Raw genomic sequence first — 27,651 nt, forward strand, 5'->3', positions numbered from 1 at the left:
GCCTGAGCATTTTACAGTCCTCTAGAAACACCTCTGTAGGACGGACACTTCTGTTCTTTTCCTTCTGCCCAGAAATCCTGCCCACTGTTCAGCAGTGTGATGGGATAGGGAGAGCAGGAGAACGTGGAGTGGAGCACAGGAATCAGCAGAAAGAGAGGGGCTGAGGGAAACCTAAGGCACTAGATGAACCATGATAATGAAGTGCTCCAGACTTCCATGATGCTGCCCAAAGAAATCTATTGTGCCAAGAAACCCAGGAAGATTGGAGAACATTGCTCCACTCAGGGTTAGGCTGGCTGTTCTTCCCCAGAAAGGTCTCTGCACCTGAAGAACATCATCAGCCTGATGGTTAGGGTGTAGGCTTTTATCCCTGCACCATTCTGAGTTTGTTCCCATCACTTTGTAAGTACCTTGTCCCTTTTGTCTTCTAGAGAATCACTGCCACCTCTTCTTTGCTGCTGCTTGAAGGCTGGCAGGAGCCTGCAGTGACAGCAGGGTGGCCCGATGAGGGGTGAGGTGTTGCAGGGCTCAGTCAAGTGTTAGGGAAATGCAGGTCAGTGAAGCAGCTTGCCAAGATGTGCGGGTGGAGTCCTCGAAGGGGGAGGATGGAAATGATGCCTCTTCCCACAAGCTTGTTACCAAGGAGGGTTAGAGGCTCCAGGAACTCAGACATTCTGCTCCTCTGTGCTCTCACCGCGATGCAGGTCCAAACACCTGGGAGGGGAACCAGGAAGAACATTTTGCTTTGCAAGGTCTTAACCAAAATGAATATGTTTGTGCCCCTGAGAGAGGGACTGAGAGGCTTCTGAGGCAGGAGTTTAACAGTCCTTTGAAAAGCAAAGCAAAACCGCTTCTTGGCCAGAAAGCTGTCACTGTGTTTTTGTTCTTTCCAATATGACACAGAAAGTGACAGATATAGCTTTTGTATCTAGTTTACACCACAGATTTTGTTCTGTGACCTTTTGGATATGCATGTGGTTCTAGATTTCTGAATCACGTTTAGATACCCAAAATCTGGCATACCCATAACATGGCATTATTTGAGCTTGTTTTCAGATGTGTTAATCAAACCTGGCTTCAAGTGAAGTCAATGGGAGAAAACAGGCCAGCAGGATACTTCTGTGCTCAGCCCAGATGTTACTGCATGAGCAAAGCCTTCACCAGCCCCTTACACAGAGCTGGAATTTGCAAAGCAGAAATGCCCATCGTGCAAATCTGTGTGGTCAAAAGGATTCCTGTGGCACTGTGGGTATCTGCTTGGGAAAAGACAATGTGTCTCTGGCCCCCCTATTCTAGATCATTGCATGTGTTTGCAAAAATGCTTTTTATTTAAGGGCTTCTGAAAAATCACTGCCTTCCGTAAGGCCACTATCAGCAAGACTTTAGCCCACTTCTTTAGCAACATCCTGTTATTTTAATGTCAGTTGTTTTACTCCCAAAAATCTTGGCTCAGAACCTGTTTAAGACCTGTTGTGAGAATGTTTTCTGTCATTGGTGTGTACAAGACCCCTTCCTGTACTACTCGTTTACCTGAGAAGAAACAATTGTTCTTTTACTTTGGTGCCACAATACTGTGCCTCTGAACAAGCTAATCTGGGCCCTCTGGCTCTCTCCTGGATGTCCTATTACCATCCAGCAACTAGTATGGTTTCTGTAGAGCTAGAGTTGTGGGCCACCAACTAGTTCTCCCTGCCTTCTATAAAATTCTTGTCTTAGCAACAGTGTCAGCTGAGCAGGAGAGGAGCAGGAGATATGTATGGCATTGTTCTAGCTGGGGATAGTTAGGAAACCGCCCCTTTACTGGTGGATCATGCTCCACTGATGACAGATTTCCTTCACATATGTCCCTTCCTGAGAATCGTAATGAGCTCCTGACTTAGATCGTATGACAAGGCAAGTGATAATAGCTTGTCACGGCTGGCCTGGGTTGACTTTGAAACCTTGGCCTTGAGGTGAGATTCTCCATGTGCCCTTTGGAATCTCCAGAGTTTCTGCTCAAACTAAAATTGGCTTTTACCGACTGTGTGGTAAGAAGCAGTGGCTGAGCATGACTGCATTGTATCCAGACACCTTTATGTGACTTAACTGGGAGATCAATCCTCGAAGTCTTAAGCACAGTGTAGCCCACTGTTGGTTGACATCCTTTAGAGCTACTGTAGTCAGAACTGTCAGTACCTTTGCAGGCAAACTCTACACAGACTGGCACAACATAAGTGGAATGCAGTTTTGTTTAATCGGAGTCACGTAATCTCTTTTCAGCCCCTACAAAGCTCAGTCTTGTTTCCATTTTCCCAAAACAGAGCACAGACCCCACCACTGGAGGTGTGGGCACAAACATTTGGGTGCCCAGAAACCTGGAGACCCACTAAGCTCTGGGAAGTGGCAATAGTGAAGGGACAGAGTTACGTCCCTACCCTGGAGCCAGGCTGACGCTTCCATGTTTCTGTCCCAGGACTACACCATCACCATGTACTTCCAGCAGAGCTGGCGGGACAAACGCCTGGCGTATAACGACCTCCCTCTCAACCTGACCCTGGACAACCGGGTGGCTGACCAGTTGTGGCTGCCTGACACCTATTTCCTGAATGACAAGAAGTCCTTTCTGCACGGGGTGACAGTGAAGAACCGCATGATTCGGCTCCATCCTGATGGGACTGTCCTGTATGGCCTGAGGTAAGTCTAAGGGGAATCTTTGTTGGTTGTGGTCAAGAATGACATCTCATCTGAACTTCCCCCATTTCCAAAGATATTCTGTTAAGGCAAGGACCCAAAAGACCATAAGATACTCGAGCGTTGCACAGTTTTAAGTATCTGTCCTTACTCCAGGTTGAACATGGTTGTTTCCTTCAGGTCTTCAATGTTTCCTGTACTGCTATAGACAAATATTGGAGATGGGAATAGTTTGCTCTGAGCTTTTCAAGTCACTGTCATTCACGTTGTGTAATACTTCCATTTGAAAGGTTCATTTTCAGTTGCTTATGATTTTCTGTACGTTTGGCCTACTGAGATGAGACTGTGGTGCATTCATACTTAAAACCGAATTTCTGTAGCATTTGAGTCAAACCACTTTGGTCTTCTTTGAGTATGAGATAGGAGACATGTTTTTATATGTTAAAAAAATTGTCTCTTTATCAGTGTAATTCTGGAGATTGGGGCTGAAAAGTTGATAAGTTGATATCTAGTAGGGAAATGGTACTCAGTGATGAGGCTTTTTGTAGTGTTCGGAGTGAATTAACATAGGCAAGTCCACAGCCTTTGAAAGTGCTGTGCTTGTGTGCGGTGGAGGTGGCAACGCTTGGCATTATCTGGATATGGGGAGATGCCAGGGTAGGTACAGAAGTTAAATGGAGGAGACAGGGGGCTAAAAGGGGAACTTGCACCTATAGGTAAGAGCACTGGGTTTGGATGCTGTAGCTGAAATCTTGGCAATGATTTTCTCAACCCTGTATTTGTCTGTTTTGTGCATTTCTCCTCTCTGTTTTGTGGTTTGTTTTTTTTTTTTTTTCCTTTTTGACTACCAGAATTCACAGCTAGCTTTTTAGACCTGTCTCCACACTCACAAATGATAGCGATAGCTCTGGGCTCACATCCCAGTGCAGCAAAGGGGGAGGAAAGACCTTTCTCCTTCAAAGAGAGGGTACACCCACCCTTCCCATTTACAGTATCAGCTCCTCTGCTGCTTCGTGTTTTGTGGCAAAGTCTGACTTGTTATGACTTTTTTCCTCTCTTTAAGTAGCAGGGATGTTTCGGGGAGGGTAGGGCTGGGTGTAGGCATAGCAAAGTAGGAGGCTGTCCAGGGCATCATCCTGCCAGGGCAGCAAGGTGGCTGCACCCTGTGCTTTCTCTATGGCAGAGCCCTGGGAAGCCAAAGAGCAGCAGTCACTGCTGGTGCTGAGGGACAGGCTGCGATATGTGGAGTGATGTATGTACTATTTTTTTCCCTTCCAATTAGTGGATGCCTCTTGCTCCAGCCCCACAGACAGCAAAAGGTGCAACAGGCCTCACTTGGTGACTCCATCCCAGTTCTGCTTCTCCCTTCCTTGGACAAGTACATCCATCTCCCTGCCTTGGGCCAGTGGCGTTGCTCAGCTGATGCTACCAGGGAACACTGAGCCAGCTTTACTGACCCACCAGCAGCCTTCCCACAGCTAACTGCCCTAAGTTCCCTCGCTGTATTAAAACAAGAGGCAAGGCTAAGCAAGAAGATGCTGTGGCTTGGGGTAGGCAGGAGCATAAATTCAGCCTGTTGGGAAGGAGGAGGTAAAGAATGCTGTTAAACTCGGGCTTCTCTCTGCTGCTGAGCCAGCCCACCTGAGTGCAAAGCTGCCTCTCCCATGCTGGTGGGAAATCTTTGCACACACCTGCCCAGCAAAAGAAGAAGAAATGCCAGTGTATTTTTATCAGCTGCCATTTAGTCAGCTCAAATAATGAGCACTATGAGCCCTGCAACACAGGTAGCAGGCAATGGAAGTCCTTGGAGGGTTTGTGCTCGGGCTGGGACACTATGCAAGCATCTCCTGCACTGTCCATTCCCTTCCCATGGGGCCCAGAAGTGTGGGGAACGGAGCTCAGCTCTCTCTCATGACCTGTGTTAATGGATGAGATGAGGAAAACTGCATCCAGGCCAAAAGAAAGAGCATGGCATCTGTTTGCCCCTGTTATTTCCAGGGCCATTGTAAGAGCTGCCTGTGTTGTTTTAACTTTTGGCTGGTTTTCCTGAAAGCTGCTCTCTTTCCCCTGGAGAAAATGGCAATTGCAAAGACAAAGCACTGAGCAACTGCAGCTCCTCTTCCTCAGCTGTACCTCAGGACAGGGTGGCTGGCTTTGACTGTCCTGAAAGCACTGAGGTTTGGCGGGGGTACAAGCCAGGTGCCCTTAATGCTTGAAGTCCCTCTTAGCTTTATTCATAGCAGTATGAACAATGATTTCTCTAGGGCTGCTTTCTGTACTGATTCATGCATCTGTGACTTTGCTGACAACAGAAGTATTAGGTCCAGTTTTGCAGGTGCAAATAACTGTGATCCTATTCAAAAATACAGCCTCATGCACGGCAGGTGTGAGCAAGTAAGAAAATAGTCATTAAATATTCACCTTTCCCTTAATCTTTGCAAAAAGACACCCACGCTTGTCTTGCAAACAGGAATAAAAGTGCAGGTCCTTCCTGTATTTTGAAGCCTATTCTTGTCTTTTCCTGCATTTTTCAGGAGGATTCATAAAATGGAGTTGCCCTGATGGAAGAAGGCCAAAGGAGGCAATTTCTGTTCCTTTTCCTTTGTTCGCCTGTTTATTTTTCTCTGAGTGAGATACCACAGCTCTGCTCCTTCTCCTGATATCTTCTTGCCAGTCATTTCCCCCTCCTTTGAGCTGATCCTGTAGCAAAGTGACTCAATCATGCTATTTGTGGTACAACAGTAATTTTTCTTTCCAGCAGCCTCTGATGTCAGAGACCAGTAAGAATGACACCCTGGCAGGCCCCTGCCTTCAGCAAGTGCTCAGGATCAGGCTCAAGCTCTGGATCAGACCCCAAGGTCCAAGTTAGCTCACACGAGAGTCAATGGGTATTTTGTTTCTGACTTCTGCGAGAATGAGATCAGGCTTCAGATAACTTGTTTATATGAGTAAATAAAGTCCTTTATTCCTCCGCTCCGCTCCATTGTGGAAGTTGTGTGTCAGGAAAGCATACGCTTGTTTTTGGTAGAATTAGCAAATTAATGGATGAAGGCAGTGCAGCAGATGTAATATAGCTACATCTTAGGAAAGCGTTCAGTACAAGAGCTTACTCCAAAATTAATTCCCACTGGGACTGGATTAAAAGCTGGTTGCCAGGTCTTCAACAAAAGGAATGCATAAACAGCAGTGGGCTGTGCTGGGGCGGTGATGCTGGGCTGCTGCGGGGCTGCAGTCAGGACTGGAGTTCCCTACCGCTTTCCCAATGAGTTAGCAGATGGCATACATCCCAAAAGCCCAAACAGGGGTCTGGAGCCTAGATCCATCCCAAAGGGCATTCCTGTCTCTGCAAACACCAAGCGGGATGGGATGATGCAGACTGGCAGAGGTGATAGAGGTTTTAGGGTGGCATGATGGTGCCTGAACTCACCTGTCCCCCAAACACCTTGCAGGAGTTAGAAGTGTCTGTGAAGCATAGGAGGAGAGCTGGTCAGCTGTGACATACAGCAGGAAAGTGTTAAAATGATGTGGAAAGTCTGCAGTATGAAGGGAGGCTTACAGGAGCTACCCACAAAGACAAATCAATCAGCTATGAGTAGTGGAGGGACGTGGATGAAATAGTGAAGAAGAGCTGGCTAGCATTGGCTGAATTCCGTGTGTCTTTCCTCCAATGGCTTTTTGCCAGAAATTGCATTGATTTCACCAAATTTTAAACAAAAATTTAGGGTGGAATTTTTCTTTTAAGTAAAAGCATTTCAGAGACTGCTGATGCTTCACTCCTAATTTTATGTAGAGAATTTTTCACCTCTGTCAATATTTTCCTCACTATTTCAAACCGCTTTACTACCATTAGCAACATCAGAGTAACACAGAGAGTCATCAGAGGCTTTCTCTGGATCTCCAGAGACTGGTCCACTCCTGCCACAATGTTCAATAAGCTTTACATTGTCACACATACAAGCTATGCATCTCAGTCTGAGACTTTCATTTCCTTTTCTAGACCGTGTAGCATCCATTTGGTAGTGAAAGAAGCTGACACTTGTCAAATGCTGATGTCATCAGTATTTTGCTATAGACCTAAAAATAGAAACAACCGTAACAACGCTGAAATTCTCATAGGAAAACTGGAAATCATTTGAAACCAGCTTTAAAAGATGCTTCAGGGAAATCTTGGGGCTATTTGGTTTCATACTGAAATGATGAAGGGATAAAGCCAGATTCCAGCAAAACAGGTGCTTTGAGGAGCCCAGACTGCATCCCTGAGCTCACAGGGGGAGCAGGATGCTGGGAAGCAGGCACGAAGCCGGGTGGACAGCAAGCGAGATGCAATGCCTGGCTGGCGAGGAGCCCAGGCAATGTAAACTGAGCAACTGAAAAACTGCAGAGGAATTTGATGACGGAGACTAAATCTTGTGCAGGAAGAATGAGGGATCTCCTCCTGCGAAGGTGGTGGTGGGGAGCGTGTGCATGTGTTAGTGATATTTTAGTTCCTGTCCATGATTCCCACTGCAGTGAGGTGTGTTTTAGAGATGAGGCAGTTTGGATGCATATAAAGGTGCAGAAGCATAGCAGGGTTCTGAGCCCAGTGAGTGCTGTCTTAGGGAAGCAGACCCCAGCTCTCCTTATAAGTGTAAATACCTGTTCAGTACTTAAAGTAAGGGGAAGAGAACCTGGCATACTTCGAAGAGCTCAAAACTTGCTGTTTCAGACTGAGGGAAGCTGGGTGTATCTGCTTCATTTCTGCTTTTCATGGGGTACGTTCCCATCAGTCAGCTGCTCCCCACAAGGTAGCTGCTCCCAGGGGACATCAGCCCTCGCATTGCAGGAAGCTGCTGCTGACCCGACTGTGGGCCAGACTTTGTGCCCCATGGTTGGGGCTTTGCTGAAGCCCATCTCAGGGACTTCTTCCCATGTCCCACCTTCAACCTGCTTCTTGATCAGGACCCAGCCCTGTCTGTATTATATTCCCTAGGACCCAGTCCAGGATTATTGGCTTCTCCAGCTGATAGAAAGGTTTCTCTTGACACCTGCAGTTTGCAGCCATGTCCTTGTTCTTTCCATAGGTGTTACTTGATTTTCTGCAAAGATGGCCTGATGGGTTAAGACTGAGGAGATTTTCCTGTGCTGAAGTCACTGAGCAACTTTAATTTCCCCAGAAAATAGACCAGAAGGGAAGAAATCAGCTATTTTTGCTTCCTTTTACCTCCGTGAGAGAGGTTTCTCTAGAAATGTGAGAGATGATTCAGGCTCTACCCTGTCTCCAGTAGCTCTGCCTGCTCCCTCTGCAGGTTAGGCAAAGGCAATAGAAATCTCTCCTTTGGCAGCCTGGGTGAGAAGATTTTGGCTTGTGTACATCCAGCCAGCTCTTTGGAGCTGGTCCTGCAGCCTTACCTGGCTCCCATCACAGAGCTCTGCTTTGGGCCAGCCAGGCTGAGAAGGGAGTATTTGAATGGGAACTCAGCTCTTCAACTGAGGCTAAGGGCAGATCCCCTTCTGCATTTTTCATTCCCAGGGTGGAATGGGGGACTTAGCTGGAAATACTGGAAAGAAGCTGAGGAATATGGAATTTCAGAAACTGTGGAAGAAATTGGAGCTCACTGAAACAGGATAAAGCAGCAAGCCAGAGCTGCTTCTCCATCCTTAGTGCTGTAAGAACAGAGGCAAACATCATCAGGGCCTGGCTGGAATTGCTGCCTGTGCTACATCTATAAGTCTGACTTTGTTAGCATAAGTTGAGGTTAAGGAGTATCTACAAACAGCTGATTCCTACTGTCTCCTCACAAATCACTTGTGTGCTCAGAACTGCCGGCTCACCCTGGCAGCATCTCTTTAGTCTTCTTCCTTATCCTATCCCAGCCATCAGTCTAAGCCCATCCTTGGACCTTGTCAATTCTTTGCCAAATCCCACAGATTTATGTTATGAGTTACTATTAATTCAACTTCATCCCAGCCTGACGCTGTTGAAGGAAGAGACCTCCTGCTCTGTGCAGTGTAGGTCACTCTTGCCTGAAACAACTGTAACAAACCAATCTCTCTTAAAACATATTCTACTTGGGTCCCTCTTGTTCCCCAGTCCACTTGACAACTTGCCAGATGCATAGCACATTTAGAATAGAATAAAAAGGTAGAAAAGTAAAACCTTGCAGCCAAGGCAACTTTGCAGGCCATAAAAATTAGTGATTTAAGTGACTGGTACCCTGACTACTAGTTTAGAAGAGTTTTTTTTCCTTGCCCATCTGAGTGCAGTGCACACTGTTATTTATCAAAGGATGCCTATGCAAGCACAGATGCTTTTGGAAACAGAGTGACCTTAGCAGGATTGTGCCAAGGCTTATGGAGTCAGTTTTAGGCAAGCGGACACAAGGGGGAAATATTCCGTACCCTTGCCTTGCTCTTGGTTCTAACATGACCTCCAGGAGTCTGCAAAGATCAGGCAGTGTTAAAAGAATGGCAGAATTCACCATGGGTTTATAAATCCCTCCAGGCCCTTCAAAGTTGGTGTTTACTGCCAGGCAGAAGGTGACATTTGCTAGCATGTTTTTATGGCTGACTTGGAGAATGTACAGAGTAAAAAAAAATCGTTTGTCTGGGTTTCTTTTTCTCCCTGTTCAGCAAAACAGCATTTTTGCCTCTCTCTCTGCTCTTAGTCACCAGAATTCCCTTACAAGTCGAACTTCCCCCATGGGGTTAGCCTGCGCAAGTCCTGCAAAACCCGAGCTGCTTCCGTCCCTTCGCCTTATTGTTACAAACTATTGGGAGCTCTGGGAGTCTGTATCCCTGGGGGGACAGGAGCATCTTCAGCTTCTTGGGAGATCTGAAATCCAAAAAGCTGCAACCAGCAACTTAAGAAAATGTTTATCTTTTGCTGTGGAAGTGTTTGTGTTAGTCCCTGTGTAATGACACTTAATCCATAACTGCAGAACAGGTAAGTGCCTGAACTGCTAGCTCTGTCTCTCCTTGAATTAGGAAAGCAATAGCGGGTATATTTCTGCTATACTCCTCCTATTCTCATTCATACAGAATTTTAGGCAGCATCCTTTTGAAGCCAAAGGTGTCAGGGAACATTCCTGGGCACTGGACATCAGTGGCCCACATAGTCAATTTGTTTCCTGTTTTTGTCTGTGTCCACAAACAGTTTCTTGGGCATTTCCCGGTTGGAGCACAGCAGAGGCTGGTAACCATGCATAGTGGGTATTTTGCATGCAGCCAGACCCTTCTTCTGAAGGGTAAGAATTTAAGTGTAGACAAAGGCTGTTTCTTATCAGTTGACACTGGCCCCAGAAACCAGTGCCAGGTGCGGTTAGTTCTCTGGTATAGATGCAGGTATGGTGCAAACAGTGCAGCTTATTTTGCAGCGATGAGCTTGAGGGAAATGGGAGGCCACTTGCTTTAGGAATCCCTCAAAGGTAATAGTCTTCCCCTCTCACCCACCCAGTCCTCCTCAGAGAGTCTGGACCTGCTCAGTTTGAAATCAGATTCTGCTTGGGGGGAGTAATTTTTTGCTCCTTACACTTGTAGCTGGTGAATTTGGTTCTCCCAAGACACTGGAAATGATCTAGAGGATGAATGGGTGGCTGAAGGCCTATAGAGCTGAAGTTTGTTAAAGGGAGATCTGACTCAGGCAGGAGCTGAAAGTGCAGCTACCTTGGAGGCAGTCAGCAACAGAACAAGGAGGAGGTGGAAATAAGACATTTAACCATGGCAGGTTTTAATGACAGTTTGAAGCTCTATGATGCTCAGTCTCTGCGAATTTATATAATCATTCTAAGTAAGACAGAAGAAGCCATTAACAAGTAAACAGTGATGTGGAGAGTCAGAGAGGGAATGAAACGGCTGGTGGTGTTCATGTCAGAGAATTGAAGTATCTGTGGAGAACAGAAGTATTTCTATTTGCAGGAAGTTGAGCATTCCCTTTTGAGCTGCAGCTGTGCTGGGACAGTCCTCTGCTGCTGCTGAGTTCAGCTGCAGAGCAGGCAGAGGGACAGACAGGTGAGGTTCATTACCCTTTCTGTGCCAGCATTTGCTTTCTCGATAAAAACTTTAAGTGGGCAGAGCTTTCCTCATAGTAACAAATGGAGATCTAGCACTCAGATTGCTTCATGGCTGCTTTTCTAGAGATGGTTTGTCTCAACCTCTCCTGGGATTGAAGATGCTCTCCAGAGTAAGGTGTCCACGCTACTTTGGCTTTGCTTGGATCCACTGTGTGCTGGTAGAGAAGAGGGATCTCCATCAGCTCACAGCCTGCCAGAGCTGCTTGACATCTCATGAATACATATTCCTTTTTTGCCCCCCAGTTTCTCCACAGCCCTGTGTCGCTCAGATGAACTATGTCCACCTGCCAGCTGTGCAGCCAAGTAGCAGAGCAGTGAGGACTTGGCTGCTTGATAGTATGAATCCCTACAGACCTCGGAGAAAGGATGAGGGCAAGGGCATGAATGTCTTTCTTGGGGAAGAAGGTGTAAGGGTTGCGACATGTGAAGGGGCTGCACTGGAGGTCTATGAAGTGGGCAGAGATTGCGGGAGGAAAAGGGAGGTGGAGGTGGTGGCTGGGCGCAGCAGCTGGAGGGAGCGAGGCCGCTTCATTGAGCGCATCGTGCACATCGTTTCGGATGCAGTGTCTCTGTGAATCGCCGTCAAAGCAGATGAGATTTCACACCACACAAATTTCTGAGTTTGAAAGGGGAGGGAGGTGGGTAGAGGAGCCGGAGAGGAGGAGGGGGAGGGAGAAGATGCAACCTGGCCGGGTGCCAGCGCCTCTTGCTAACGCCACGGGGAAGGTGGCATCCTTCCCTGGCATTCCCTCCGGCCCCCGCGCTCCCTGCTTCCTTTCACTTTGGTTGTGTCTTCTGGAGGCAGCGTGCTCTGTCTAGAGCTGTTTACAGGGTGATGCTTTGTTCTCTGTCTCCTCATCTCCTTTCTCACAGAGCGAGTATCCACTCCTCCTCTGCTTTCTGTCTTTCAACCTCTCTTTCTTCTTCAGTTCTCCTCCCCCAGGCTGCTTTACCCCTTGCTTCCCCATATCCCTCTTCTATGTTCCCTTACCCTGGTGGCCTCCTGTCCCTCACTATCTGCTCTCCTGTCACTCATTTTCACTCCTGCCTCCTCCATCAGTGCTCATGCCATCATTGCTCTTTGATCTTCTCCTCATTTTTCCACCTCTTACTTCCCTTCCGCCTTTACTGCCTTGTAACACTGCTGAGACATGCAGGAGCTCCCCAGTGTAAATCCCCACCATCTATCTCTCCATCCAGTTTTCTTCATGCTGTCTTCTATGTGCCAAGCAAACACATCTCACAACAGCTCGAAGTGTAACAAAGTACATCAAAGCATGAGGCAGAGATTGGTCCTGTGGCCCCAGAAGATCACTGAGGAGCCTGAGTTTTGCTCCCATTGTCCTCTGGCTGCAAGAGGTGCGTGGAACCTCTCATCCCTTTGAGTCCCACTTGCCCATAGTACACAGCCACCAAAGGAGCTAGAGAAACCTCTTGACCTAAGAGCAAGTGAATGTTGGGTCATTCACAGAGGCCATAGGTGGACATTTCACCAACAGTGGCAGGTGCTGTGTATAGCAGTAATGGTGCTGATGCTGTGAGTCACTGAGGGACCACAAGCAGGGTATGGCAAAGGGAAGCTGGGAAGTCCAGGATGCTTTTTGACATCTGAAGTCTAAAGAATTAAACACCCCCTTCCTCTCTGGGATGCCACTAGCTTTATCCCAAGTAGAGCTGGTTCATCAGAGTTTAGGAAGCCCAGAGGCAGGACCTGAGCTGAACCTGGTGCCCCAGGCCACCTGCCCCTCACATCTTGTCATGCTGCAGGAGCCCCACATCCCTGTGGTCCTGTGGTGCTGGTGTCCCTGGGCTTGCCAGGCACACCTCACTGTGGGTACTGCTCCACAGCTGAACTGCTCCAGATGGGTGTTTCCTGGCATGTGGCTCTGCAACCTCTACCCTGAAAACAGAACAAAACCTTCACCCTATGTGGTCCCAGATCTCACCTGCCTGAGCAGCATTGCATGGGCAGATTACCTGCAGCTAACTGGGGTATCTCTGGAGGATGCTGAACTATACAGTGCAGATATGCCTGCCCTTCAATGAAAAAAAAAAAAAGAGAAACTGTGTGCCTTTTGAGGACAGATGCCTTCTTAGTCTTGTTTTTCTCCCTTTTGTCCCACCTGTCCTAAGGTTCCCTTCTTTTTGAACCAGTAGGGCTAAATTCTGCCCTGATGTAAATCTCTGCTGAGATAAATTGGTGTGATCTTGCAAAAATCATTGGAGTGGCTCTGGATTTATGCTGGCTGCTACTGTGAGAAGGATTTGGCGCATGGAGTGTGGTAGCCATAGCTCAGTGTCGTGCTCTGCATTTCCAACCAGCACTGCAGGTGATAAGCAAATCCTGGCAAGAGAGAAGAGGGTCCCTCTGGAACCAGAAAAGGCTTCCTCTGGATGTCCTTTGTGGGGCCAAGTTAACCAACCAGGCTGCAGGTTTGGGGTGGACACTGTGGAAAGGTTTTAACCTGCAGGGTTGCACAAATGGGGTGGGAAAAATGTCATTTTTGCATCTTGCACTTTGCGGAAAATGGGAAAACGTGTTTGTAACTGCCATTTCCCACGGGTGCAGTACAATATATATATAGTATATGCCTTGTGCAGCAAAGGGGGATGAGTCATGCCCGTGCATGACTCTTTGGTCTCCGTGCCTGGCTAGGATGGACTCTGCACCTGCCACTTTGGGCAAGGTACAGCTCCCTCCCAGGGATGCTTCAGGTCTGCGTCTCCACCGTTGTCTCCTGAGCCCACCTACCCTGGTCAATGAGGATCAGGGTAGAAGAGGCATTGCGTTTCCAGCAGCCTTCGTAAAGGTGCCAAGCTGGGAGGCTGTAATACCGATGCATGCAATACCAAAGCCATGGCGATAATATTTAAGAACTCCATGTCCCGTTATCCTTCTCCCCCCTCCGAGCTTTCTCATCCACCCCAACCGCATTACCGATAAAAGGGTTAAGAGCTCACTTGGGCCCCCTGCCCGGAGAGAGGGCAGTTGCAATGTTGTATCTAGACTCAGTGAGGATATATATAAATTCCCTCCGTCTCTTCGGGTCTATTTATAGCACGGCAGGCAGTGGCAAAGGCTCTCCTCAAGGCTTCATCTCCTACAAACAGACTTCACAGACAGCAGAGAGATAAATTTAGCACACGAGATTTCTTAAAGAGCCAGCAGCTCTGCGGGGCTGCTCACCTGCCCTGTGCAGCCCCTGCCCTGGTACCCGTGGGATGATGCTGCCCCACTGGGGGTGCTTGCCCCCCCTCCTTTTTACTCCACCCTTTCCAATTTTCTGTCCAGCTTCACCTATTCTCTCTCTCTTTCTGGTCTCTTTTCCTGCCATTGGAGGTTTTTTCTCTTTTTTCTCCCCTTTTTTGCTGGTTCGCCATCTCATCCTCTCCGCTTTCTTGATTTTCCTCCCTCCCTTTCCTCTCTCCCAGGCCACAGGGCTCAGAAGATAAAGCTTTCTTGTTAACAGTTCACTGGTTATGCCTACATAGTAAAAAAATGTGTAGCTTGATTAATGCCTTCCAGATGGTTAATTGAAAAAAAAGGGGGGGGGGGGAATGCACCAATCTCTCCCCCATCTTCAGTACTCTGCGCACATACATCTCACAGGAAGAAAACTGCATTAAGGGGTAAGGGCAGTAATATATTTGATAAACAGAGACAGTCTGTTAACGTTGCCAAGCAGGTGAGTTAGGTGTGGATTTGCTCTGTTCCTGCTTCATGCCCTCTTCCTACATTTGTGGGATCTGGGCTTTTGGATTTGGCAGTGCTGAAGTGGGTGTGATAGAGAGGGCATGGGTGGAGGGGAGAGGGCTGCAGGTAGGTCATTGGGGCAACTCAGGAGGAAAGAGGAATGGTGATGTGGCCAGCTATTCTTCTCCATACGTTGTTGCTGGGCAATTTAATCAATACTTGTTTGGTTTTATGGACACGTATTGTCACTCTCACTCTTACAAACTGACATGCCTCTCTTATTCCCCGCTCTGCCTACTTCTGGTTTCTTTGTCTCTCTCAAGGGAGAGACAGAGGAGGAACACAAATCCCTCCCCACCCTGTTAATAGAGATACTGCCTTGCTGACGTGAGTCACGAAGGGTTTATGCCATAGAGTTGAGGTTGAGCAGCATCCAGCCCCCCACCCCGCACACCTCCCACCATGGATCTCCCTGGTTTCCAGGGAAACAGCAGCCCCAAATGCTGCCTGACTTTCACGTCTGCCTTTCATTTCTCCTTTTTCTCCTTTCCTTTTCTTTTTTCTTTTTTCTTTTTTATTTTGTATTTTGTAAGGAAAAACACAACCAATTTTTTCTTCTCCCTTCCCCTTTTAGGATCACCACCACCGCCGCTTGCATGATGGACCTACGGAGGTACCCCCTGGACCAGCAGAACTGCACACTGGAGATCGAGAGCTGTGCGTATGCCTCATGCCCATCCTCTGCCACCCAGGGTACCTGATGCCATCCAGTCCAACCCACAGCATCCTGCTCCTGGGATGCCTTCCAAGTGTTTTATGGGCTACCCCTCCTGCGGTGGGACCAGGGTCCCTGATTCAAACTCCATCCTGAAGGGACCTTGTGGGTGAAATGCCCAGGACAACAGAACTCTAGCAGCAGGCTGGGCATTAAAATCACTCTCACTCTCAGAAGAGGGGTGGAAGCCTAACAAATCCCTGGGAGCCTACCTTCACTCGTGGCTGGCCCTGCTCTGCGTGGGAAATGGGAACCAAGCCCTCCCCCAGTCCCTCCCCACCTGGATCTTCCCTTGGCTCTTATGGAAAATCTCTTTCAACCATGCTGGTGGAGGAGATTCGGCTCTCCCTCATAAAAATGCACTGCAGTATCCCCACAGGAGCAGTCCAGAGCAGCAGATCTCACTGTAATGATGATGCAGTTTCAGCAGTGATTATCAGAGAATTGCTTTCTTCATAAAAGAGGTCCCACGGCATCCATAGCTGGAAGGTGCCGTGCCACCTCCCAGCCCTGCCTGTTCCTGGGAGCCCCCTTCCTGCTCCAGCTCGCTCGGGTTGCTCGGGATGCACAGCACTTGGTGTGGCGGGTAATGGGATGTAAATTAGGTCCTGCTGGAGGCACTAATGACATGTCATTTCTGGCACTCCTTAGCATTTTGAGAACAGTTTACGGTACAACCAAGAAAACAGAAGGCAGAGAATTACCCACAGTTCCCCACGTTGCGATTTCATTCTTAATGGGACATGTCAAGCCAATTTGTTAGTCAAAGCTATGTTTCCTTATGATATTTCTAAGATCCATGCTGAGATGAAGAGATTCAATAGTTTCCTTCCTCAGAGCTTTTGTCTTTAACACACTTGCACATTTGAAATCTGGAGGGCTCCATTTTGTTTGCTTCCAAGTCCACACAGCTCTGCAATAACAGTCTTTTTATGCTGGCATAAAAATATTATATATTAAAAAAACAAAACCCCAAACCCACCAAAATAGCCTTTTCTTGGTGCAGTGGTGCTGGGTTTGGAAAGCAGCAGCAGGCAGCTGGGGTCTCCTTCTCCGCAGTAGCTCAAGACACTTACCTGTAGGAGATAAGCCAGTGCTGGCACTGCTTGTTGATCCTATCCTTTCATCCCACAAATCGTCCTTACCGCATACCCCTGCCTAGCTGTGTGCAGGAATTCAACAAAAACTTGATGAGGCAGGCTCCAAACAGGCTGTTAATCTGACATTTTAAGATGTCGTATCAATACTTTATGATATTCAAGGTTGAAATGTGTTGTCTTTGTGCAAGTTCTTTAGCTTTTTAAAAGTAAAATGGAAATCTGGTTTTCTTTTTAAAGCTAGAAATAAAGCAAAGCATTTATTTATAGACTGAGCAACCTTTCTCTTTTGAATCACTTTAAAAAATGGCTTCCTGAAAAACATGTTTGATTTCATATTGCTTAATGCCATAATAAGAAAAAGATACAGAAAATGGTACCCCATAGCAGCAGGTCATGGAATAAATGGAATAGAGCTGGTTAACTGCGAGATCTCCTAAAATTAGTTACTGTAATTTGGCATTTTCATTGCAGATCAGGAAGTAAATTTGAAGTCACTGCTGTTAAATATGTGGATGATGAAGATAGCAGTCCGCATGGCTTGCTTGCTGCATGTATGAATACCTCCCAATCTGAACGCATCCAGAATGCATTTGGATGCAGCTAAATGCAAAGGTCTGTGCCTGGATGCAGGAGCACAGGCCAGGTTGACACTCTGAGGGACTTGTACCCCCATGGCTATTGACCTGGGGGAATGATGAAAGGATGGTGCCCCAGAGCATCACTGCTGGAGGGGTTGTAGCAAGATTCTGGAAAAGGGCTGGAGTAAGTCTTGGTTATATAAAGCAAGGAGCCACAAATCAGAGCAAGGAATCAATTGGCCTCTGAATATGTCGCTCGTGATCTGGAGAAAGGGGCTCTGTCTATGTTTGGGTATGAAAATAAAGAAAGGAAGTTGAGAAATGAAAAGATGTTGAGAAAAGATGCTGGAAAGTGTTTCAAGGGCTAGAGCAGATGTTTTGCAATGAGAAACCTCAATAGCTCAATCTGGTTTGTTTACTGCAAAGGAGGTAGAGAGGTGACTTGTTTACAGGCTGGGCACACCTCTGCAGAGGGGGAGTGCTGGGTGGAAAGGGCTTGGTAACCTCCTAAACAAATTCGGAACAACCACCAGAGTCTGAAAGTCTGAGCCAGATGAATTCAAATGTAAAATCGTACACAATGTTTTCAGCTGAGAGTGTTTGAGCTGCTGGAATCAGCCAGCGGGAGGAGTGGCTGTTTCTTGCTGCTTGCCACACTTGGTCTCAGTGCTCTGGGTGAGATGCTGCAGTTTCCCCTTCACAGATGATGCAAATACCAGGTCCTGTGCACAAAGCTGGGGTACTTGAGGCAGTGCAACACCATGTGATTACCCAGTGTTTGTGGCAGATGAAATGACAGCCTAAGGGTCCCAAATCTCTGTGTGCTCGTAGGTGTGGGTGCTTTACCACTCACTGCCATGGGAGCAGGATCATGCCATGAGGTGAGGAGGTGGAGCCCTGGCTTGGCTGTTTTACATCAGAAGCAGATCTGGCATGACATTTGGAAGATCATTATTATTTCTTAGCACCCGTGAATAAGCACAGTAATGACTGAGAGCACAGGATGTGGGTTTGGAGGCTACACAGTCATCAAATAATTCAGTTTGGGAAAAGACCTCAGGGTGTCTCTAGTCCAGACCACAGCTCAAAGCAGGGTCAGCTATGAGCTCTGACCAGGTTTCTCAGCTCTTTCTCTACCTCTTGCACCATCCTCAAAGGTTCAGCTCTCATCTGTGGTATCCCTTGGCTCTTAAGGCTAGGTAGAAGAATATCTCTTCCACGGTGCCTTCAACAACCCATCATTCCCCAGATCCCACTGATGCTGGTTTTGGTGCCAGCTCTCTAGTGGATGTTAGCCTTGCTAGGTATCGCCAGCCAACTGCCTCTCCGCTGCAAGGGCTTGTAGACAAGGCTGTCATGTTGCAGTGCAGGCTGTGAATTAAAGTGGTCTATGGGCATAGGTGAAGTTCATGTTCTAAAGGAAGCCTTTCACTGTGCCATACCAAAGCCTGTACGTATATTACTGCTTCTTTGCACACAGAGGTTCTCCTATGCAGCTCTGCACTTTGCTTAGATTAAGAGGCCACTCCACTTGCAGCAACAGCCACAGTGCCTCAAAACGCAGCTTGCCACAAGCGGCATTAATTTTTAAGTGGAGATGAATCTTTGCTCACAAAGGCAATGGGCAGGACTGTAAACATCACACTGATGGGAAGGGAGTTGCTTGATTTCATCCTCTGCACCTCACTCCCTATAAGTCTAGAACATCTCAGGAGTCTTTCTCCTGGGACTGTGGCTATGGGCTTCTCAGCACTTCTACACTATCTGGCATGTATAGGTTGGTAAGATGCTGTGCCCTTGACTGAATTAAGATGTACATTCCCCTGAAACTTTAGGGAAGAGTATGTGTTACCAGCCTGACTCCCTCTGTTCTCCTATTAGCACTTTTTCAGCCAGCACATGGTGAAAGCAACCCCTGATCTCAGAGACTCTGCCCAGTTCTCAGCTCCAAATTTTGACTGATGGTACTTAGAAGGAGGTTCTCTGATGTTCAATTTTCTTTTCAACTGCTGTTGTGGATCTTTTTCTCTCTGGGAATTTTTAGTACCTAGATGCTCTGTTTACCTTGTCCCCACCGGAATGTGTCGTGTGATCTCCCCCTTCTGGTAAAAGGAGGCAGATTTTACAAACCAAAATGCCGTGTTTGGTGCATTTGACAGGCTTCTGATGCACAAGTCGCTGTCATACCAGCAATGGAGATTATAGAGCACCAGTCAAGGCTTAGCCACTTCTCACCTTTTTCTATTGAATTCTAGCCAGAAGTGGGAGCTCTGACCACTTTTTTCCTCTTCCCCTGGGGACTGTACTGCCAAGCTCAGCTGAAGAAGAAAAGTACGTCAGCAGGGAGGAGCTATGCCTGCTATCTGATGGTGTGGGGTTCCCTTTGGATCCTCTTCCAGATAACTTAGTGAAAATGGGGGTGTTACCAGCTCCAGCTTGTCAGCTTAGTTCTCACTCTGTGCTTCTTCATCTCTGCAGATGGTTACACGGTTGATGACATTGTCTTCTTCTGGCAAGGAAATGATTCTGCTGTCACGGGGATGGAGGTGCTAGAGCTGCCCCAGTTCACCATTATCGAGCAGAGGCTGGTCAGCAGGGAAGTGGTCTTCACCACCGGTAAGTCTCTGCTAAAGGGATGCCATGGAATGAACAAACCTTCTGCTGATCAGCATCAGTGTGGTTGTTTCTCTGATTCAGATGCTGAGGCATTAACTTAGGATCTAGGCTTCAGCTTAGGGTCCCATTCATTTGGAAAAGAGGCATTTTCTGTGCCCATCAAATCATCAAATTTGTTTTGGTTTGGGTTTTCTTGGGTTTTGGGTTTTTCTGGGTTTTTTTGTGCTTCTTCTCTTCAGACATTTTTGGGAACATTATTTTGCTGTAGTTTTCATTTCTTAGTCAGAACAGTCAAAACACCAACTGAGCTCAAACCAGAAACTCTTTAGAAAATTCTCAGCCTTTACCTTATCATGTGGTTTTCAACTTGCTCTCGAAGCTACTGTAGGTTCAATAGTAAGCAGAAGAATATATCAGTTGAAAAGCAGGTGGTCTATGATAGGATGCAAACCCATCTGTGCATGGCAATAAAAAGATCTGTGGAGAATACCTTGGACGATTCACATACTGCCAGTTGGAAAGTTGGAAGGGTTTGGATTTTGGTTGCTGTCTTCACTTTGATCTGGCACAGAGTTCACTGCCAAAACAGCATGCCACACACCTGCTAAATAGGACAGTTTTTGAAATGCCATGAAATCACAGCCTGAGTCTATCAGCAGTGGTGGCAGATGGTAATGTTGCTACAATAGCGCCTCGGGGGCATGCTGGGAGCAGGGTGCCATTGCACTGGTGATCTGGAGACCTGCAACAAGAGGTAGTGTTCCTCCAAAAGAAATTTGCAGTTTAAGTAAGACCTTCATGAAAAGACTGGTGAAATACTGTGTTCAAGCTATGCAAATGGTACATAATGTTGAGAGAACATAACCTTCTTTTTCCCAGTCTACTTCCTTGATCATTAAAGACTGCCTTGCTATTTTCACTGCCAACCCATGATTACACACATGTTTCAGGCTGCTGTGTTGCCTAGGGGAAGGAAGAATGACTTGGACTTTGGTTGACAGCAATGAGAGATGTCCTGCTTTGTTCCTGTTAGAATGACCCTGCTCCAGTGAAAGAACTGTAGAAGTATTAGTATCCCCATCAGGTTCGAAAAAAGATTAGGAAGAAGTTGCAACAACTTGGAAAGAAGGAAAAAAGACCTAGAGATTAACTAACAGTACTGTATTTGCATATGAATTTACCCAGTCTGACCATAACCCATTTTTAGAACAGCTAGGGGAAAATATGATTCAGATCTTCATTGCTGTTTGGAGGTAAAGCTAGCACATGAAACATTGGAAAATCATCTCACTGAATCCACATATAGGGTTAAAGTCTCCTGTGTAAGCCTGTATCAAATTGGCACACACCATAATAGCAGTTTCAGTACTGAACAGACATTCTCCAGTGATGTTTGATATAATAATGTATTTTACGTAGTTTCCTTTCTTTTTAATATTCTGAGCCATCTGAGCAGACTCTGAAGAGCCCCTTTCCAAAAACTGGTGAGTCTGCATAACTAAATGAAGAAAAAAAAAGAAATTTCTCATTATCCCTGCCTCTTGACAGCATTTTCCAAATAAAATTTCAATTTCTAACCTAAGCTTTTACCATAAATACAGCCTTTCCCTCCTCTCAGACATCTCCCTTTAATATCTCATTGACAGGTTCATATCTGCGCTTATCATTGAGTTTCCGGATTAAGAGGAACATTGGTTACTTCATCCTGCAGACTTACATGCCATCTATTCTCATCACCATCCTGTCCTGGGTCTCCTTCTGGATCAATTATGATGCTTCTGCTGCACGAGTGGCATTGGGTATGTACCTTTCCATTACATGTTGTAGAAGGTGCTTTTTTGAGGGAGATCAGCTAGGACATCTGTAAGAAAATACCTCTTTTTCATGAGGTAGCAGCCAAGAAAGTCACATAGGACTGTTAAGCTTGTCATCCCAAAAGAATTACATTTTTTTCTGAAAACAAATTTTCATCCAGAAAAGCTGCTTTTTCTGTTTGGAAGTATCAGTACTTCCCAAGCTTCAATCTGTACTATGTGAATCAGTAAAAGTTCTCCCATGAATTTCTGTGGGTGCAAGTTTAGACTCTATAACAAAAGCATAAATGGTCGCAGCTTCTCATACGTGTAAGACTATAACATGCCATGAGCCCACCAGTTCCTTCAGTCTGGTTTGGACTTGTTTTCTTAAGAGAGATCTGGGCACTTCTTGGCCAACGGGTGTGCCAGGACCAGTTAGTTGGGTGATAAATGCTGAGGGTGGGCGGTCAAAGTGTAGGAAAGATGGTGAGTGAGTGGCTAAAAGATGAAAAAATAAAGGAAACGGCATTACACATTTTCATGATAGTTTAATCCCCATACAGACACTTTTTGTAGCTGAAGACCTTCATAATCAAGGCAAATGTGACACAGTAGTTAAAGTCTGAGTTCTTAAGCACATGTTCCCCTAAATAGGAATGTTTTCATATAAGAGGAAATAAATGAAGTCTTTTAAGCAACAGAAGGGAAGTGGGGGTGGATTGCAGTTGAGGATTTTGGAGAAGGAACAGGAGAAAGGGGGGATGGTTGGCATATGAGAATGGGGCTGTGCAACATGTTAGAAAGTTCAGAGGAAATAGGACAGCCAAGGAGGGAGAAGGATTTCATCTGTGAGAGGAAACAGCTTGGAGAGGCAATCAAGCACAGGTAGAGACCAGGTCTTGCAGAAAAGTTTGAGGGCATATATTGACTCTTGGAGAAGACAGAGTCTGAGAAGACCCAAAGGAAGGGTGTTTTATACAATGACATAAAATAGATGATTTGGCTGTGCTTGCTTGGAGAGGCTGGAGCAGGGAGGCAGGGAGGGAACAATGACAACATGGTAAATTAAAAAGGTAAGTTGCATTGACAAGAGTATAATCACTGAGAGAAGAAAAAAGAGACCACGGCAGACATTGCTGGCACAGTGAAAGCACAGGCAGAAGGATGGACACGGGATGCACAGCTGTTGAATTTCTGCTGACATCTGGATTCAGAGAAGACAGAAGAAAAACATTGCATATCAGAGCTGTAACAGCTCTCCTTGAACTATTCCTGACAGCTCTGTATATAACTTGTCCTTAAAAAGCTTCAAAGAAGGAGACTCCACAGCCTCCTCTGGGCTTTTTCTCAAGATTTGCCTGCTTATTCAATCAAAAAGCTCTTCTTTGTCTAAAGTCTCTATTGCAACTTGTCCAGTTCTTAATGGAGATGTGGATAACATTCTATTCCACCTTTCTTTGCCCCAGATTTATGGATATTTAGACTACTGTCTAAATATAGACAATATAATATATTCTGTGAGTAAAAATATATCTCACGTCTGTTTACTCTTCTGTGAACTGAAGACTATTAGTTCTTCAAATCTTTAATCTTTTATCAGGAATGACACTAAAGGGTCCATGAGGGTGAAAGGGAAACAGGACAAGCACAGCTCCAGGATGCACAAAGAGGTTTGAAAGCCATCACTGTAGAGGTAGGGCTGAGACCAGAATAACAAATTAAGTTCATTGAGACAAAGAGAGCTGCCAAAAGAGAGATGAGGAGGAGGGACACTAGAAGAAAAGAGATCAGCAAGGTAGTAAGAAAAGCAGGACAGCTGAGCTAGAGAAGTCAAAAAAGAAGATTAGGTTGAAGAGGGAAAGTTACTGCCCCCAAAAGAAGCATGAAGGCTCATTGCCATCTTAATGAAGTTGGCAGAAGACTTGTCAGAGACAGATCTCAGGCCACTCTGACAGTCCAGAGAAGGAAGGAGGCTGAGAAGAAAACGAGGAAGACTGAAGCTGTGAGAGTAATTGTGGTGCACCAGGCTCTTGGAGACTGAGTAGATGGGGAAAATGTGTTCAGTGAGACAAAGAAATGTTTATTTAAGATGTGGGAAATAGGAGTTAGACCTAAAAAGGAGAGCATGAGAACTATGGGAGGAGTGTGTACAGATTATAATTGAAGTAGTCAGTGGTAAAGCTGGTGAGAGGAAGGTGGGAATTGATGGGGTCAAGGATGTAGACAGAAGCCTATGATGTAGGCACAAAATGAAAACACCATGAAGAGGGAATCTTTTCACTCTATCTCCTATTCATGGCATTGGAAAGACACAGCCAATTATAAATTCATGTCAAGGATACAGAGGCATTCAGTAGCGTGTAGGGAAACCTGACATGTTCATGAAGTAGAAAAAAGGGAGGAAAAGAGGTTGAGAGAGACTGAAAGCAAAACTGAATGTTTCCTACCATGCTGAGGCAAAGAGGGAAGATCAGGGAGGATTTAAAGAACCAAGGTCCAGAGGATGTTTATGTCCATCATCCCAATGATACTCAGCTTTGACATTTTCTCCCACTGTTGGCATCTGGTTTATAGTCTGCAGTGATTTGCACTGGCAGCTGGGCTAAAAATAATGGCACTTTTCTTCCCAGCTGCACTGATCCCATCCCTTCTGAGGTTGTCCAGCTGGGAGAAAGGGGTAGGGTAACTGAGGGTAGCATTTCAGGAAACCATCCCACCTTTGTAACAGAGCACCTACCCTCTCCTTACAGGGGTCACCACGGTACTTACAATGACTACCATCAACACCCATCTGCGGGAGACTCTCCCAAAGATCCCTTACGTCAAGGCTATTGATGTTTATCTCATGGGCTGCTTCGTCTTTGTGTTCCTGGCACTCCTGGAGTATGCGTTTGTCAACTACATATTCTTTGGGCGAGGACCCCGGCAGCAGAAGAAACAGAGTGAACGGATCGGCAAGGCCAACAATGAGCGCCACCGTTACGAGGAGAAGAGGGTGAGAGAGCAGGTTTGTCGCTTTCTTTCATTGTGGCAGGAAACCTCAGACTCCACTGTTCATTCAGTCCTGGGTGAGCTGTGGAGCAGCCTTTCCCATCACAAGAGATCAATTCCACTTCCCCTGTCTGGTGATTACTGGGAATGTATTTCTCCCTGATCATTTTGTCATCATTTTCAAGCCAGTCTCGTCAGGACAATCCTCTCGCATAGAGTGGGTGTACCCAGAAGTACCCATGTGGCTTTTAGTTCTACTGTGTTGAGTAAATCATACTACCCAACTCAAAAGTCTGCTGCAAGCACATGTGGCTAGTCCTTTGACTCCAGCACTGGTGGACTACATTTTCAAAGGCAGAAATCCAGGTTCAGAGCTCACAAAATGACCCTGTCACTGGTATTACTACAAAGAAAACAGCTCAGCATCATCCCTGAGGGTGTGTCCCTGTGTGTTTTGTACACAGGATATCCCCCCTACCTTCTCCTCTGTCTTCCCTGTTGTAGGTCGACCCTTACGGTAACATCCTCCTCAGCACTCTGGAGATGAACAATGAGCTGCTGGCCACGGACATGATGAGCAGCGTTGGCGACTCTCGAAACTCTGTCATGTCCTTCGAAGGCTCAGGAATCCAGTTCCGCAAGCAGCTGGCCTCTCGGGATGGCTTTGGTCACCACCCAACCCTGGACCGCCACGGTCCTCTGACCCACCATGCTGCAGCCCGCAACCGTGCCAACAGCCGTCTCCGCCGGCGGTCATCTAAGCTGAAGCTCAAAATCCCAGACCTGGCAGACGTCAGCACCATTGACAAGTGGTCACGAATCATTTTTCCAATCACCTTTGGATTCTTCAACCTTGTTTACTGGTTGTACTATGTAAATTGATGCCTGCAGCCTCCGAGAGAGATAGGGACAGACACTCAGACAATGACAACACAGGAGTGTTGTGGTCTTTTGGGTTTGGGTTTTACTCTTTACTATCATTATCATTTATTCCTTTGATTCATTAGATTTATTCTAAGCTTACTCTTCTCTTTTCAGCACATGTAGAACCACAGAGTGTGTGTTGGGGGGGTAAGGGAGAGAAGGGTACATGGGAGGGGTTTTGGTTTCAGGGAGGGATGTGTTTGCCTTGATTTTGGTTTCCTGCTGAAGGACTTCAACCATTGTAAAAAAAACCAAACAAACAAAACCACAAAAAAAAAAAAAAAAAAGAGAACACTCAAAAAATCAAAAAAAAAAAAAAAAAAAGGAAGAAAAAAGAGAAAAAAATGACATAAAAAAAAAGAAAAAACACACAAAAACCAAGAAAAAGTTTTAAAAAAGGGGGGGAGGGAGATTTAAAGAAATTGAGTCAAAAGCTGGTGGGGCGATAGGTTATCTTTGGCTGTGCTCACTAATGCGCTATCCTCACTTCCATTTCACTACTGAATTTCATCTTTCTCTTCTCAGTGTTGTTATATTTTTTTAATCTTTCTTCGGTCACTGCTCTTAACCCCTTCATATTTATCCTTTCATGGATTCATGAGACGGTGGGGGTTCATTCTCATGCTATGAGATTTCTCTTTTCTTTTTCTCTCTCCCTCTCCCTCTCTCTTGCTTACAAGCCTAAAAGAATCTTTTAAACCAACAAATAAAAAAGAATATTTATTTTGGAAGAGCTGGGAAGGGGGGAGGACAAGGCAATTATTTGGGAGGGAAGGGGCAATGTGGGGTTACGGGAGGGGGGGGAGTGAGGAGGGAGCTTATCAAAAACAAAGGCACATTTGCAAGTTGCCTTTTTCCACCTTCAGGAGTTTGCAAACTGTTTTTCCTGTATGAGTGTGTGTGTGCGTGCGAAGCATCTGTGTGAGTGTATGTGCGCATGTATGTAGATATGGATGTGTGCGTGCAAGCATGTTTTCTGGGGAGGGGAGCTGGGGAGGGGGGTTTTGTAATGTCTTTTGTAGAAAGAGAACACAGATGACATTTAACTGGCAGTGTTTTGGGGGAATAGCAGGGTTTTGTTTGCTCACTGCAGCTTTGTGAGGTTGCAGGTCGGAGTCCCAGCTCATATTAGAGAGACAGAGCTGGGGAGGTAGACTGTGTGAATGTATACTTGTTGAGGAAAGAGAGGGCTTTGGGGGTCAGCAACAGAACAGTGCTGCTGTTCACTGCTGGCATCTGATCTCTCATAGACTAAGCTGATTCACCCCTGAAAGGAGGGGTTGTTCCCAGTCGTTCCCACCCTGCATCTTTCTTACTGAGTTTGGTGAGAAAGGCAGTTGCAGGACTCTGAAAACTCAACCCTTTCCCCGCATACCTGTTCCTTGTGCCAGACAAGGGACTTCACACTCCAGCCCACTGAGTGACCGTAGCCTATGGCAAGGTGCTGGAAAGGGTAGTTGTCATTTAACTCTGTGCTTTGGAAGGAAAAAGTCTGGAAATTATAACTATCCCCTTTCCTAAGAAGTTCAGAAGCAAACTGTGGGCTGGAACCCTCTGATCTGTACTGCTTCTATCACGCCTTGCTTTATGTCTGTTAATATATGTGGAGTGTAGAGAAGAGCACCCTCTGTCCCTTCTTGCAGAAGATGTAACTAAGGATGCTGTAGAGTTCCATGCAGCATCATCCTGCTGGAAGAAAACAATCTTCAAAGCCTGGGCAGGGTAAAGCTTGCAATGAAAATCCTGAGTTTGTCAGTGCTTATGGAAGCCCCTAAGTTTGCAGCAGCTTCCAGCCACAGGCGCTCATTATAAAGGTAAAAAAAAGGTAACTAACTTGGCCTTGGACAGCAAGGTCAACTTTTTCCAAAGGAGCCAGTGACTTTCAGGAAAATCACTGAATTATTTGCCACTTTGGCAATCACTGATGATTAATAATGTCCCTTATAATATTAACAAAAGCCATGAAAATAATAAATTCACAAGTGCAAAACTTTAAAACTAGGGTCATTCTGCCATTCCTGGAGTAAAGATGAGAACCTTGTTCTTACCTGATGGAGGTTTTTACATGCCAGACACACACACACTACCTTGAATCCAACCATCCCTTTATTTTCCTGCTAGCATTCCCTTCTTTTTTCTTTGATTCTCATTGTTTGGGAGAGCAGAGTGATCCTCTGAGCCCAGGGAAACTCCTGTTTTTCAGACAACAGATGAATTTAATGCACATCTTTTCATTAATTCATTCATTCATTCATTCATTCATTCATTCATTTATGTCTCTACAGAAAATGTGAATCATTTATTACAGGCCTGACCTAGTAGCACTGAAGTCATGAAAAGTTTTGCCTTGACTTGGATGAAGCAGGATCAGGGCTCATCAGAGTAATAAGTATTGTTATTTTTATATCAGTAATGTGTCTTATGCATTTTCTACTAACAGAATCCTAAGCATGGAAATA

At 46.1% G+C, this 27,651-nt stretch overlaps 1 protein-coding gene across 2 annotated transcripts in view; it reads left to right on the forward strand.

Annotated features, from left to right (window-relative positions):
- Positions 1–25,842, forward strand: part of LOC308224829 (gamma-aminobutyric acid receptor subunit beta-4) — a 71,533-nt gene extending 45,691 nt beyond the window's left edge. The window contains exons 4-9 of one of the 2 annotated variants that reach the window (XM_080625099.1): positions 2,453–2,673; positions 15,047–15,129; positions 19,344–19,481; positions 21,128–21,280; positions 24,028–24,284; positions 24,773–25,842. In XM_080625099.1, coding sequence (XP_080481225.1) covers positions 2,453–2,673; positions 15,047–15,129; positions 19,344–19,481; positions 21,128–21,280; positions 24,028–24,284; positions 24,773–25,150 — 1,230 coding nt within the window. In that variant the 3' untranslated portion in view covers positions 25,151–25,842. The remainder of the gene's footprint in view (positions 1–2,452; positions 2,674–15,046; positions 15,130–19,343; positions 19,482–21,127; positions 21,281–24,027; positions 24,285–24,772) is intronic. The other variant, XM_080625100.1, reaches the window with a different exon arrangement.
- Positions 25,843–27,651: the final 1,809 nt, after the last annotated feature.

This window comes from Psittacula echo (assembly GCF_963264785.1).
Source record: "Psittacula echo genome assembly, chromosome: 8".
Taxonomy (NCBI): domain Eukaryota; kingdom Metazoa; phylum Chordata; class Aves; order Psittaciformes; family Psittacidae; genus Psittacula; species Psittacula echo.